At 34.9% G+C, this 16547-nt stretch overlaps 1 protein-coding gene across 1 annotated transcript in view; it reads left to right on the top strand.

The window, feature by feature from the left end:
* The window catches only part of ADGRV1 (adhesion G protein-coupled receptor V1), a 635274-nt gene that overhangs the window by 90202 nt on the left and 528525 nt on the right, over positions 1–16547 (top strand). The window contains exons 21-22 of the mRNA XM_037801795.1: positions 5540–5913; positions 14818–14994. Of these exons, the coding sequence (XP_037657723.1) occupies positions 5540–5913; positions 14818–14994 (551 nt within the window). The remainder of the gene's footprint in view (positions 1–5539; positions 5914–14817; positions 14995–16547) is intronic.

Consider the following 16547-nt stretch of genomic DNA (forward strand, 5'->3'; position numbering starts at 1 on the left):
TTGGGGGCCTTATCAAAGATCAGTCGGCCATAATTTGCGGGTCTATCTCCAAATTATCACTTTGATTCCATTGATCAATATGTCTATCTTTGTGCTAGTGCCATGCTGTTTTGACAATGTGGCTGTATAATAAGCGTCAAAATCAGGGAGTGTAAGTCTTCCCATTTCATTTTTCTTTTTCAGAGTGTCTTTAGCAATTTGAGGCATCTTCCCTTTCCAAATAAATTTGATAACTAGCTTTTCCAAGTCTGCAAATTAGGTTGTTGGAATTTTGATTGGGATTGCATTGAATATGTAGATGAGTTTGGGTAGAATTGACATCTTAATGACATTTAGCCTTCCTATCCATGAACATGGAATATTTTTCCATCTTTTAAGGTCCCCTTCTATTTCTTTTAGTAGAGTTAAGTAGTTTTCTTTTTGTTGGTCTTTTACATCTTTGGTTAAGTTTATTCCTAGGTACTTGATTTTTTTAGTTGCTGTTTAAAATGGTATCTTTTTCTTGAGTGTCTCTTCAATTTGTTCATTTCTAGCATATAGAAACATTACTGACTTATGTGCATTAATCTTGTATCTTGCTACTTTGCTAAATTTGTTTATTAGCTCTAGTAGCTATATTGTCGATACCTCAGGGTTTTCTAGATATAAGATAATATCATCTGCAAACAATGACAGTTTTACTTCTTCCTTTCCAATTTGGATGCCTTTTATTTCTTTGTCTTGCCGGATTGCCCTGGCTAGCACTTCCAGCACAATGTTGAATAACATTGGTGACAGTGGGCATCCTTGTCTTGTTCCTAATCTTAGAGGGAAGGCTTCCAGGTTCTCACCATTGAGTACTATGCTGGCTGTGGGTTTTTCATATATGCTCTTTATCATATTGAGGAAATTTCCTTCAATTCCTACCTTTTGAAGTGTTTTTATCAAAAAAGGAATGTTGGATTTTGTCAAATGCTTTTTCAGCATCTATTGAGATGATCATTTGACTTTTCTCTTTTGATTTGTTAATGTGTTGTAATACAGTGATTGATTTTCTTAGCTGAACCATCCTTGCATGCCTGGAATGAACCCCACTTGGTCATGGTGTATGATTTTTTAAATGCGTCTTTGGATTTGATTTGCAAGTTATTTTGTTGAGAATTTTTGTGTCTATATTCATTGGGGAGATAGGCCTGTAGTTTTCCTTTTTTGTAGCATCTTTGCCTTGTTTTGGTATTCGATTGATGCTAGCTTCATAAAATGAGTTAGGTAGTGTTCTATTTCCTTCATTGTTTTGAAAGAGTTTTAAGTAAGATTGATGTCAGTTCTTTTTGGGAAGTTTGATAGAATTCCCCTGTGAAGCCGTCTGGGCATTTATTTGTGGGAAGCTTTTTGATGATAGATTGGATCTCTTTACTTGTGATTGGTTGGTTGAGGTCTTCTATTTCTTCTCTAGTCAGTCTAGGTTGTTCATATGTTTCCAGGTAATTGTCCATTTCCTCTACATTATCCAGTTTGTTGCCATACAGTTGTTCATAGTATCCTCTTATATTTTTTTTAATTTCTTCGGGATCTGCAGGATTGTCACCTTTCTCATTCATTATCTTGTTTATATGAGTCTTCTCTTTTTTTGATTTTGTCAGTCTATTCAGGGGCTTGTCAATCTTGTTGCTCTTCTCAAAGAAATAACTTTTGGTGTTATTTATCCTCTCTATTGTTTTTTTTTTTTTGTTGTTGTTGTTGTTCTCTATGTCATTTATTTCTGCTTTAATCCGTGTTATTTCTTTTCTTCTACTTGGTTTAGGATTGGTTTGCTGTTCATTTTCTAGCTTCTTCCGTTGATCCATTAGTTCTTTGATTTTGGCCCTTTCTTCCTTTTTAATGTATGCATTTAGTCCTATAAATTTCCCCCTCAGTACTGCTTTTGATGCATCCCATAGGTTTGGTATGTTGTGTTCTCATTTTCATTTGTGTCTGTGCGTTTAGCAATTTCTCTTGCTATTTCTTCTTTAACCCACTGATTGCTTAGGAGCGTGTTGTTTAACCTCCAGGTATTTGTGAATTTTCTAAGTCTCTGACAGTTATTGATTTCTAATTGTATTACATTGTGATCAGAGACTGTGCCTTGAATAATTTCAATTTTTTTAAATTTATTGAGGCTTGTTTTTATGTCCCAGCATATGGTCTGTTCTGAAGAAAGTTCTGTGAGCACTAGAGAAGAATGTGTATCCTGGTGATTTGGGATGTAATGTCCTGTATATGTCTGTTAAATCCAATTCATTTATCAGATTGTTTAAGTTTTCAATTTCCTTATTGGTCTTCTGTCTAGTTGATCTATCTATAGGAGAGAGTGATGTGTTGAAGTCTCCCACAGTTATTATGGAAACATCAATTGCTTCCTTTAGTTTTGTCAGTGTTTCTGTCATGTATTTTGTGGCATCTTGATTGGGTGCATAAACATTTATGATTGTTATTTCTTCTTGTTGAATTTCACCTTTTATTAGTATGTAGTGGCCTTCTTTATCTCTTCTAACATCCTTGCATTTAAAGTCTATTTTATCTGCGATTTATATTGCTACTCTTTTGGCTGTAGCGTGCAGGAAATTTTTTTTTCCATCCTTTCACTTTCAATTTCTTTATGTCCCTGTGTCTAAGATGAGTCTCTTGTATGCAACATATAGATGGTTCATTTTTTTTTGATCCATTCTGCCAATCTATATCTTTTAATTGGGGAATTTAATCCATTTACATTCAACATTATTGCTGTGAAGGCATTTCTTGAATCAGCCATCTTATCCTTTAGTTTATGTTTGTTAGATATATTTTTTTCCCTCTCTCTCTTAATGTCCTTTAACGTACCCATTCTGAATCTCTGTTGTACCGAACCTTTCTCCATCTCTCTCTCTCCTTTCTTTGTTTCTCTGTCAGTAGGGCTCTCTTTAGTATCTCAAATAGAGCAGGTCTCTTGTAAGCAAATTCTCTCAGTATTTGTTTGTGAAAAATTTAAGCTTTCCCTCAAATTTGAAGGAGAGCTTTGCTGGATAAAGAATTCTTGGTTGGCAGTTTTTCTCTTCAGAATTTTAAATATGTCATGCCACTGCCTTCTCACCTCCATGGCGGCTGCTGAGTAGTCATTACTTAGTCTTATGCTATTACCTTTGTATGTGGTGAATTGCTTTCCTCTTGCTGCTTTCAGAACTTGCTCCTTCTCTTCTGTATTTGATGGTGTGATCAGAATAAGTCTTGGAGTGGGTTTATTTGGATTTATTCTATTTGGAGTTCTCTGGGCATTTATGATTTGTGTATTTATGGTGTTTAGAAGATTTGGGAAGTTTTCCCCAACAATTTCTTTGAATCCTCTTCCTAGACCTTTACCCTTCTGTTCCCCTTCTGGAACACCAATGAGTCTTATATTTGAATGTTTTATATTATCTATCATATCTCTCAGGTCCATTTCGATTTTTTTTTTTATTTTTTTCCCCATTCTTTCTTTTGTTCTTTCATTTTCCTTTCTGTCAGTCCTCCAGGTCACTGATTCAGTGTTCCGCTTCCTCTTGTCTTGCACTATGAGTATCCAGAATCTTTTTAATTTGGTCAACAGTTTCTTTTATTTCCATAAGATCATCTATTTTTTAATTTACTCTTGCAATTTCTTCTTTATGCTCTTCTAGGGTCTTCTTCATGTTCTTTATATCCTGTGCCATGCTCTCATTGTTCATCTTTAGTTCTTTGATTAATTGCTCCAAGTACTGTGTCTCCTCTGATCTTTTGAATGGGTGTTTGGGTTTGGGTTATTCATATATCTGTTTTTTTCATATGCTTTAAAATTTTCTGTTGTTTTTGGCCTCTTGGCATTTGCTTAACTTGATAAAGTTCTTTTATGATATGTAGACTGATTCAAACCCTTATCTTTAATTTGTCAGATCTAGAGCTTTGTGAAGTACACCATCTCTAACTAACCAGCATATGGCATCCGTGAGCCACCTATTCCCCTCAAGCCAGTTCTCCCCCACTTTGTCTTTGTGGTGAGTGGGGGTGTGAGTCTTGTGGGGTCCAATTGGTGCACCAAGGTTGTGTGTGTAGTTGGTGTTGCCTGCCCTGCATATGGGATGTGTGTCTGAGCAGTTAGGGAAGGGGGTTGGCTTTAATAATCAAATCTCCCATGTGTTCCTGGAGATTTAAAGCTGTTGCAATAGTCTAATCCTTCAGTTCAGTGTTGCCACAGTTTGTCTCTGCCACTGACCCACAAGTCCTTGGTATTGGCGTGTGGTCCCTGGGACTTGCGAGTGGGTCCCTCTTCCAAGCCATGCACTCCTAGGTCCTCTGCTGAGGGATGACTGTGCTCAGGTTATTCTTTTTTCTAGTAGACCACAGAAACAGAATGAAAGGAGAAATGTTCATTTATACATAATGATCCTAAATAGTCTCCTAGCTGGCAAGACCCATGATGTGGTTTTGTGAGAATCAGAAGACCTTGTATCATTTGCTGCAGATAATCCAATAGGAAGGACAACATCATAGGATTTTGCACCTGATCTGGAGTTCCAGGGAGTGAGTGGTTTTGGTTTGCTGGACAGGCACATTGTCAGTACAGAACCACTGTAGTAGGCATGGAAGCAGTAGTGATAATAATGTGAAGTACGTGTGACTTCTTGAAAAGAACTATCTGGACAGTGTCTCGTAAAACTGCCTACATTGAAGCTATTGATAAGAAATACTTGTACATTTTTGCAAAATCACTGCCAAGCTCTCTTCTATATATATCTTAGTTTAGCTATTGGAGAAGGAGCAAAAGAAATAAGTACTGGTGAATTACTGAAAAGGATTGTAATTGAGATATAGTGACATAGTTGGGCTTCATGTTACTATTATCATCGTGAAAAAGTTTCCAAGACTTGCATATAATGTTCTTGGAAGAACTACTTCTATTTCTATACCATTCCATTAGTTGTTTGGGTAAAGAACTATAATTAGTCCACATTAACCTTTTTGCTGAATTCTCATAACTTTATTTGACTCAAGATGAATTTCTAACAGACCAAGTCTTGAAGTTTTCAAAGAAAGGTAATACTGAAAATTTGAAATTATGAGTGAATTGAATTGTTCTGTTCTTAGATGTGCAAATATATTAAAAATTGTCATGGAAGAAATGTCTTTCCAAATACATATATGTTCACACATATGTACATATACATAGACATACGCACATAAAGACATTCCTGTATATACATATACATACACATTTATATGTTTAGTTTGTTTTCTGTACAGAAATGTGATTTGACAGACTAATAAAATTTACCTGAAAGATATAATCTAAATTGATGATAGTTGCTAATTCCTGTAGAACAAAATATCATAAATCCCATTGATTAGTTTATGGTTTCGTTATTCTTCCTAATAGAAGATAGCCTTTACTTGATTTTATACTTCTTATACCAAAGTTTTAGTTATCCAGTAATATATTTCATTAAAATTGTTTCATTTTCCAAATCAAACTTATAACTTAGGACAGGATACTTGTGGATATTGTAGCATTTAAAATCATGTGTGATTTCAGGTCCTGGAATACTGAGAATAGGGGCAGGGATCAATGGCAACGACAGATTTACAGGTCTGATGCAGGATGTGCGGGCCTATGAGAGGAGACTGACTGTTGAAGAAATTTATGAACTTCATGCCATGCCAGCAAAGAATGACTTACACCCTATTTCTGGATATCTGGAGTTCAGACAAGGAGAAACTAACAAATCATTCATTATTTCTGCAAGAGATGACAATGAAGAGGAAGGAGAAGAATTATTCATTCTTAAACTAGTCTCTGTATATGGAGGAGCTCGCATTTCTGAAGAAAATACAACAGCAAGGTTAATAATACAAAAAAGTGACAATGCCAATGGCTTGTTTGGTTTCACAGGAGCTTGTATACCAGAGGTAAGGAGTGAGCCCAGAGAATTTTGAGTTACAAAATTCATTGTAGGATTTGTTTGCAAGTGATCTTTCTTTCATTTGGTAAGTTTTCTTGAACATCTACTCTAAGCCCAGAAGTTTGCTAGAGCCTGTGATTGTGAATATAAAGGACAAGGTCCTTGTCTTATGAGTTCACAGTTTGTAACAGAAACCTAATGAGCTGATAGAAGTAATAACAATAGCCAATGAAACTCTAGCTGTTAGCTTTAAAGTTAAGGCACTTCACAGAACACACAATTATATTCCACTTGTAATTTACTTTTTGGCTTCTGGTTTGGATAATGTATAAGTAAATGAAATTATATATATTGAAAGCTTGTATAAAAATTTTTAATTGAAATTTTAATAAATGTGATTTTTTGGGAGGTTTTTTTTAACATTTGAATGCACTTATGTAGTTAAACGTTCCGCTGTGTTGGTTGTAAATGCCTTTCTTATCTACTTTCTTGGCTAGCTTAATTCATTTGGCTGTTTTAATCTCCTTATCAGTTCTTTCCAAGTTTTCAAAGATTTGTTATCGTCTTAGTTTCCTGATCAGTAACATGAGATCTCATGAAACTACTTCACAGGTGTTATGTGTGACAGCAATGGCTTGATGTCCGTGAAAGGATGCCAAGGAACCAGAGAGCCTTTCCCTTTGCAAATTGATTCTAATAGGCTTAGAAGGGTATATATGTAAATTGAAATGATTGAAAAAAATATGAATGGGTAGAGCTTGTAAAATAATGTAGCTCATAGGCCACATTGGAGCTCAAATTGGAGGGCCTGACTCTCTGGAATGTCTTATTGGCCCCTTCTTAGCTATTTTTGGTTTGGTGATAATCATAGGAGGTTTTGAATATTGGTCTCTTCCACACCAGATATGGAATATTCTAGAATAGGGAGGACAAATATCATACAAATCTAAAATTCAAAAAAGAAATATGTTTGCCTATAATGATAACAACTTTAAATAGCAATTCAGTCATTGAAGAACATTTATATATTACTTTTTATGTAACTTCTGATAATACATAATATAGGTACAATAAGTATTATTACTCTCTCCGTTTTATAGGGTTAGACATTAAGGCTTAGAGATCTGAGAAAATAACCAACCCAAATTGAATTAAATGAGACCAGATCAAATGCCTGGTTCAATGCTCAGCAGTTACTCATGCTTGATAAATATTACTTTTCCTTTTTTTTTCCCTCTTAAGATACAATGAACTGGGATTTGATCCCTGTGTGTCTTGTAACACCTAACGTATTACTATCATCATGTCTATTTTTAAAAAGACAAATGGATTTACAAAATGGGAACCATTTTATAAATAAAGTCAGTTTTCCTCAACATGTCTACAGTTCCCTTCACAATCTGTCCCCTCTGCCTGTGGCTGTGAGCTCTTTTTGTGCAATTCTTCCCTTTAGTCAGAATGTTTCAGCCAGACTTGACTTATTTCAGTTCCCAGCTCAGGGCGTCTGTGCTTTCTATCGTTTCTGTCTGAAAGACTCTTATTCCAGATCTTCATACGTCTGGCTCCTTTTCATTTCAGCTCCAAAAACATCGCAGTAATGACTTTCTTATTTAAAGTGACCCCCCCTCCCTTTTCCCAACTTGTCACTCTCCATCCCTTCACCTAATTTTATTTATTTTTTTTGTAGCATTGATCACTCTCAAATTCTCATATTATTTCTAAGTCTACCTATTTACTGCCTTTTCTTTTTCCACCATAAAAACAAAAGAGCTCTGAAGTGTCTCTTAGTGTAACAAAATCTTACAGTTAATCAATGTATATCTAGTCCCTAGAATGGAGCATAGTAAGGATTTAATAAATATTTATTGAGCTTATGAATCTATTTTAATATCAAGGCATGAAAAGGCTCATTAGCAATTCACATATCAAAGATGTTTAGACTGATTTAACTTCATCAATAGCCATACTGAAAAAAACACAAAATGATACATAACAAAATAAAATAACTTGCCTATTTGGAGAAGCTTCTGAGTGCTGCTCTTGCTTAGTGGGCCATTATAGTAAATTCTTCAAAGCTGACTTGTCTCACAGTTCCATTGATAGATTTTGGTTGGTGTTGGTGTACTTCCTCTGAAATATGCAACTTTGTCTCTTCCTGGAAATCGCCGAACTTGAACCATTCTGTTTAAGCATTTTATTATAGAAGAGAAAACGTCTACACCCATACCAGTAGAACTAGCCACTACACCCATACCAGTAGAACTAGCTGGAAAGAAAAAGAAAACTCGATTGGTTATACTCCAAGTCTAGTTGAAGAGAAAAATGAAGTGTTACCTGTATTGGAAAGAGGAATATTTACATGGTTAATGCAAGAAACATTTTGTGGGGTCTAAAAAATTATACATTGGAGTTTGATTTCCAGGAAGATTACAGAATTTTCATTTCTGAAAATGTTAAGAAGTGTAGAATTCCTACTTTCATTTTGGTGTGATATGAAAACGGGAATAAGATGAAGTGCTTTTAAAAATCATTGCCATCATCATCATCCTCAACACCATCATCATCATTAGTATTTGTTGATTGTTTACTGAAGTGGTTTTCAAAGTGTGTGGTCCAAGGACTCTTGGAGGTTCCTGAGATCCTTCAGGGGGTCTACAAGGCCAAACTAATTTCATAAAAATACTAAGATGTTGCTCTATTGACATTTGCACTGCAAAAGCAATGGAGAATAAAACTGTTAGTACCTTAACAAGACTGTAAAAGCAAACTGAATTTGTCACTGCATTATTTACTGCCGCACAGTTAAAAAAAGTGCATGTTTCACTTAAGAATGTCTTTGATGAAGCAGTAAAAATGTTAATTTTATAAAATCTTTACCTTGTAGTACCTGCCTTTTTAATATTCTGCCTCACTAAATGGGAAGCTTTCAAATAAAACACTTCTGCTCTATTACCGACAGAAGAAAAGGACTTGTGCAATTTTTGAGTTTTGAGTTGAACTTGTAGCTCTTTTCATGAAACACTATTACTGCTTGAAAGACTGACTGGAAATCTTTGATTATTCGGTCTTGGGTATCTGGAAATTTCTTGAAGATGAGTAAAGTAGGCAAGTGATTCAAGAAAAAACTGACAAGAATTGTTGCCAATGATGAAAATCCAAGCTTTCAAATGAAAATTAGAATTTTGGAACTCTTGTGCCACCAAAGCAAGCTAGACTGCTCCCCAATATTTAAAGACTTTTCAAATAAGATTGGTAGTGATATTAACAAGTATGATTTACTTATTTTGCATCATGAACTACATCAACACTTGAAAGATCTTTGTAAATCAGTGAACCAGTATTTTCCAAATGGCCAATGTTTGATATTACAAAATCATACGTGGGTAAAAAGATCCATTCAAATTGCAATATAGACCAACTGATTTTTTAAAAAATTTCATTCTAGTAACATTTTTACAACCTAAAATTTCCCCTTCTAAGCACATTCATATTTGTATAAATCAGTGCTGTTAATTACTCTCACAATGTTGTGCTACCATTACCATAATCCATTACCAAAACTTTACAATCAACTCAAATAGAAATTTAAGTATTAACTCCCCATTGCTTGCCCCCAGCCCAGTCTCTAGTAACCTATATTCTAGATTCTGACTCTATGAATTTGCTTATTCTAATTCTTTCATATCAATGAGATCATACAATATTTGTCCTTCTATGTCTGGCTTATTTCACTCAACGTGATGTCTTCAAAATTCCTCCATGTTGTTGCATGTACCAGAATTTCATTCCTTTTTACTGCTTTCATTTCTTTTGAGTTTGCATTTCTTTAACATCTAATGATGTTGCTCATCTTTTTGTGTACTTTTTGGCCATTTGTATATACTCTTTGGAGAAAAATCTATTTAAGTCTTTTTTTCATTTTTAAAATGGTTTTCTTTACATTATAGAGTTGTAGGTTTTATTTATGCCTTCTGGGTATTAAACTCTTGTCACATATTGGTTTCCAACTTGGACTGTGTTTGTTTTTAAGTGCCTGCCATCTGTTCTGAAAATAGATTCCATTAGATATAAGTGATATTGATATAATCTGATATCACAGATCATCGCTCAAGCATGAAACAAAGTTAAAAATTAATTGGATGTGTAATTGTTTAGCTTTGATCTTCTATTTCAATAGAGAAAGCCTCTTACTGTTTCAGATTAGTGCATTATTTTTTCTTGGAAAATAGATTTAAAAAACTCTTCTCCTTGTTCACCTTTATTATTACTCTTCTGCTGAGTTGCAGATTTGTCAAATTCTTGACTCAGAAGGGGAAATAGTCTTGGGTACAGTTATTTCTAGTGAAGAATTGAGTGGTGCTAGTTTTGATAATTATCACACAATATTAACCCTTTGTATTACTGATCTAAACGTTTGCTTGTATTATGATTCTAAAGACAATTAGATGGATATTCTAATAGTAGGAAAAAAAGCTTTAAAATACTTATTCCCTATGTCTGAATAATCTTCTAGTGCTAATTACATCCTCTGGCTTAGTAATTCTCAAAGTGTTTTCTATGGATGATCTTGGTCAGAAATATCTAATATGTATTCCTGTACACCATCCCTGATTCAGGACCCCATGACTAAATAAGAATCTTAGGTGTGGGGGAGGCAAAAACCTGAATTAAAATACCCTTTATTATGAAAATTTTCATACATACACAAAAATAGAGAAAATAGAATACTGGATCCCTGTACTCATCACCTAGCTTCAACAATTATTAGTGTCTGTCAATTCTGTTTCATTTTGGGGGGTTGAAGTATTGTTTAAAGCAAATCTCAGACATTATGGCATATCTGTGTAAATTCATAAGCATAAAAAGTTGATTTTTACCAAGTGTCCTAGATGATATTTTGTGGACTATTGTATTTGAAAGCTTCTCCCTAAACAAGACTTTACAAAGTTTGCTTTATTGAATGAAACATTAATTAAATTTTTTAATAAAATTTTGATATATTATATACCCTCTTATTAGATATGGATAGTGATTTTTTCTTTTTAAAATAAAACATTCAGTAGGCTATAGATTTTGATGAAGGTTTTACTAGATGAAGGTATGGTTAGATAGTTTTTCCCCATGTGACTCCTAACAAATGAAAAGTTCCTCTCATTCCTTTTGGATTCTGGGTGATATTGCTCATTAATTGGGTAAATATTTAAGTCCATAAGGAAACATCACACATTCCTGAGTATACCTTTGGATTTAATACCTGCCTATTGCTGAAAAGGAAGGTTCACATATTGGGATTAATGGCTGGGATTAATGGTTTATTCAACTTATTGAAAATATTCATTCTGATTAAAATTTTGGATGGGAGAAAGCAGCAAATGTATTTTTATTGTGATAGGAGTGTAAATACATGGGCATCACTTTGCTTTTCACTATGTAAGCATATATATTTCTTTATAAAGTGAGATAATATTTTATGCAACATTTTTTACTTTATATGTCTGTATTTTAAAGGGAAGAAAAAATATATATATGCACTTACTGTACTACTAGGCTCCATTCAATCCACTTATTTAGTCTCCACCGAAATCCATGACACATTATGATCTTCATTTTAAGTAGAGTGAGGAAATTCTGGACTGTTTAACCTTTAAAGCCATATTCTCACCACCGCATATTTGTTCACATACCATTCTGCCATCATGAAATTGCTGATGCAGACCTGTAGTGGAAATTAAATAGGATACTGGTACTGAGCACCTCAGTCTCAAAAAGACGGAGCAATAGAAAGACTGAGCACCTCAGGCTTTTTGTTGCTTCCTCCTCTTCTCTCTCTAACCTCTTAAGGTTGGAAGTCCCTGGCAGCAGTAAATGCCATAACATGACATATGGGTTCCTAAAAATCACTATGCAATGCAATGTTGCATAATTAAACCCACAGGATTTCTGGGAAAAACGGTATTAGAAACACAATACTCAAAAGCTTGTTCATTGACATTTAGAAAGAAAGACAGGGACCTAATAAAAATGGTAGCACAGTTTTGCTTAAGTACAGTAATAAATATTGCATATTATTTTGAAAAATATTTGTTTTGTTTGTGAAGATGTCATTGGAAGGGCTGCAGCTTGTGCCTTGTTGTGAAGAGTTGGAAGGAGAGTTATCTGAAATGAGAGGGCAAGTTGTCACACTAGATGTGGAAAAGTGTGGCTTGTAATACTTGTTGAGCTGAGGTAGCTGGTAGATGCTTGAGGTGTTTGTGCGTTTGTGTATTCCTATGTAACTTGTTTCTGCATTCACCATGTTTCTTGTGGATGAAATTACACATGTTATGTCCATATTGATCTCTAATTTATCAATTGCATTTGAACAGTTTGCATTTTCAAAACAAGTATTATGGCAGAACTGGCTCTGCTTAGTCCTCTTCTCCTTTCCATCTATATTTACTTCCTTTGTGATCTCACCTGGTTTTTAACTGCCATTTATATAATTATATATTTATATGCTGTTTGTATATAGCCTTAAATAAGAATATATTTTTATATATTGATGAATGCCAAATTTATAATGTCAATCCTGGTTTCTTTCCAAAATTCCAGATTCATTTATCCAGTTGCCTACTTAACACATCTCTTGGATATTAATAGGCATTTCAAACTGGACATATTTAAAACTAAATCATTTGATCTTCCCTCCAAACTCTGTGGCTGATGATAGAGAAGAAAAATTCTCAAGCATGTTTCACAGATGTCTTAGTTGATATATTGGTACTTCCTGAAAGTGGGCTGCTGCTGTTTTACTGTCCCATTCTGGGGGGGCTCTGGAGGAGAGCGGGTTGTGAACAGTCCTCTTAGTCATTCATCTCATGTAGAGGGAGAGACAGCCTGAAGGTTGACCATACAAAGATAAACTCCTGAGTGGTGATAATAGTGTGGTGGATTGGTCAGGGACCAGGAAGGAGTGAGACTAGAGACAAGGAAGCTTGGGGAAGGGGAATGTGCTGGGAGTAGGCACTAGATATGCAAGGGCATTTCCCAAGGAGGTGCTTGACAACTAGCAAGTCAGGATGAGGTGTCTGGTGGTTGTTAGCCAGACTCTGCCCTCGGCCACCACAGTGCTGTTAACAAAGGGAGGGCAGGGACATTGGCCCGACAGCATTCGCTTCTTCCTACCAAGGCAGATCTAGCAACTCGGATCACTGAATGCCCAATCAAAGCTAAGCACTGTCCAATGAGCCATTTGGTGGCAGGTTGACCCTAATTAGACTTTTTCACCTGAAGGGGGCAGCAATTCATTCTTACTGCAGTTTACACAGTAGCTAATGGGTTTACTTTCCTAGCCAGCAGCATCATTTGAAGGCTTAAAGAAGGCCTGCTATATCCACATGGGAACCTGTATCACATCACCTCAGCCCAAGGGATGCATTTTATGTGAAGGAGTTGAAGGAACATGCACACAGCCACAGAATTCACTGGCCCACAGAATTTGCCATCTAACACATGTGCATCCAATCACTGATACCTGGTTCAGTGTCCCCAATAACTTGGAACACACAGGCTTAGGAAATAAGAGGTGAAAGTAAGACTGGTCCCTATATCCATCAGTCTTGGTGACCCACTGCCAGAATTTGTGTCTTCTGCTTCCAGGCTTTGAGCTCACTGGATTAAAAATTCTGGCTCTGAAAGTAGGATTAGAGGTGGGGCATGCCCACTGTGAGACACCAGAGGGTTCCACTTAACTACCACCTGGTCATTTTGGATTTCTCACGCAAGTGAACAAGCAGGCAATTAAAGAAGTTACAGTATTGCCACAGGGGTGATTGATCCTGTTTAACATGAGGCTAAAAGCAGAGAATGACATTGTATATATTAAGATTTGTATTTTTATCTCTATTTAGTTTTAGTTCTTTTTTCCTATGAATTATGTTTGCTAAAAAATAATGTTGAATTGAGAGACTGAGAATTTAAGAGTACGGTGACCTTATTCTAAAGATGTTCCAAATTCTTGTTACATATAATTTTTAAGCATTATCTTAAAGTGTGTAGGCAAAAATATTTCCTACATGAAAAAATATGTATGTATATGCATATATATCTCTGTGTGTGTATATATATATATATATATATACACACACAAACGAACACATATATATGACAAAAATGTCAAAATGATATTAAGCCTGACATAAAATGCCTTCCTTGCTCTGATCTAAACATTTCTTAAGACTCTACCCACTTAGCTCTTTATACCACCTCCAAAATTATTTCAACAGACAACTATATTTCTTCCTATGTCCATGACGAATGTCATTCTCTGCTTTTAGCCTCATGTTAAACAGGATCAATCACCCCTGTGGCAATATTGTAACTTCTTTAATTGCCTGCTTGTCCACTTGTGTGAGAAATCCAAAATGACCAGGTGGTAGTTAAGTGGAACCCTCTGGTGTCTCACAGTGGGTATTCCCCACCTCTAACATTCTCCCTGATGTCATGGTCCATCCTCTACCCCCAAACCCAGTCCCCATTTGTTCTGGCTGAGTTGATGTCATCATGCAATCTCTAGCTTGTCTTCCTCTTTAGGCTCAGCTTTACAGTGAAAGGATCATCTTTTGTAACCATAGCATCTAGCACAGTGACTGGCACACAGTATAAATGAATGAATTACATGTACAGTTAACTGACTATAATTCTTTTTGTTTTACTTATCCCTTCAAAGGAATGAGAGAAAATGAATGATTCTAATTACTTTCTAATAGTCAAAAATATATCTAGGAGAATAGAGTGTCCTCCTTAGTCCTTTTTAGAGAGGTAGCAAGTAATAGAATTAAGTTTATGGTAAAAGGATTTCATGAAAGCATTGTAATTTTATCAACTGATTGCAATTGGTATGTGCTTATAAATAATTTATACTCAATTTCAGATTGCAGAGGAGGGTTCCACCATTTCATGTGTGGTGGAGAGAACAAGAGGAGCTCTGGATTATGTGCATGTTTTTTACACCATCTCACAGATCAAATCTGACGGCATTAATTACCTTGTGGAGGATTTTGCTAATGCCAGTGGAACTATCACATTCCTTCCTTGGCAGAGATCAGAGGTAAACCTTACCTTCTTTGTTTCTTTGAAAGCTCCTGGAAAGCTTTTCCTGATAATGTTTGTTCTGTAATCTTCGCAGCTTCTTATAATTTAAGCCATTTAAAATATCATACTGTAAAATATTTTTGTGCTTATTAGAAAGAAAAGCTAAGGATTTTGAATAATATGTACATTAGGTTTATCTGTTCTTTAATTCCCATATATAAATATTTTTATTTTTGTTATTCATTCAATAGGAAATCACAGAATTCTTAATGATACTCTTCTGATCAGCCAATAAGAAATTCTTATAATCTTATTTTACTGGCCTTAAATTTTGAGAATGAGGTAATTTTGCCGTGTTTTGAAAGTTAAAGTGATCTATAGTTTAATCAAAAACTTTTCATGAGCCAAGGTCTCATTTTTGAATAGATGCTTCAGAAATAAATAACACTTCCTATAGGTAGAATTGTGGTGAGACCCCTTCTTATATAAGAATTTTCTAAATACTTTCAGTCTACAACCTTTAGTTGGCATGTTCATATCAATATAACTTTTTTACATTAAAAATGTAAGCAGTTTATGGAATCACAGGGTTAAATGTTAAAATAATGTAAGGCCCGCAAATATAATCATTGAGAAAATTTCAAAGGGGATTAGGAGTTAATTGGGTGGAAAAAAGATAGAAAATTGAGGGAAGGTTTAAAATATCTTTAGGATTTAGAGTTAGATCTAAGGAAGAATGACCTAATCTCCATAATCTTGGGAAAGAAGTAAACAAATTAAATAGTTTACTTTGTAAAGAAGATCCCTAAAATTAGTTTTCAGATAGGTCCATGATAAAGGTTTTCCTTGTCTGTGGTAAAATGAGGGAAATTGTTACTGGACCAAGGTAGTGGGTTCTTTTGCCCAATGCCCTCAAATGACCAATTCCTGAGACACCAGGGTTTCAAAGAGAGAACGAGTTTATCGCTAGGCACGAAGCAGGGGAACGGAAATCTGTCTCCCCGAACTGCAGTAATTCTGATAGTTTTATAGCATCAAAAGATGGTAAGGTTTTAGGATAATGAGTGAGTTTTCATAAAACTAAAATTATTCAATTTAAAGGATTATATGTTATTCTGATGCTTTGTCATTCTCACTGTTTTGGGGGATTTAAAGTGATCTTTCTTTTATAAATAGTATGATAGTAGATGATAATTTTTTAATGCTCTTATTTGGCAAAATTGACTTGTCTTCCCCAATTTTTCTCTTGGAAAATTTACCAACTGTGAGGTGAAAAATGTAACATGGAACCATTGTCTTAAAAAGTGGATACATGTGTATTTTGGCAGAAGTAAGGGTCAAATTTGGGAAGGCAAATAGTTGTAAATACGCCAGCCAAAATTTATTTAAAATATTTTCTTCCATCATTGAAAATTATTTAAAAATAATTGACCTTTAAAGCAAAAATAATAACATTGAGAAGTGGAGTTGGTTTATAACATATACAGATGTACAATGTATAACAATAATAGCACAGAGGAAGCTGGGACTGATATAACATTATTTAAAGGTAGACTGTGGTAAGTTAAA

Source organism: Choloepus didactylus, chromosome 13, assembly GCF_015220235.1.
Source record: "Choloepus didactylus isolate mChoDid1 chromosome 13, mChoDid1.pri, whole genome shotgun sequence".
Lineage (NCBI taxonomy): Eukaryota > Metazoa > Chordata > Mammalia > Pilosa > Megalonychidae > Choloepus > Choloepus didactylus.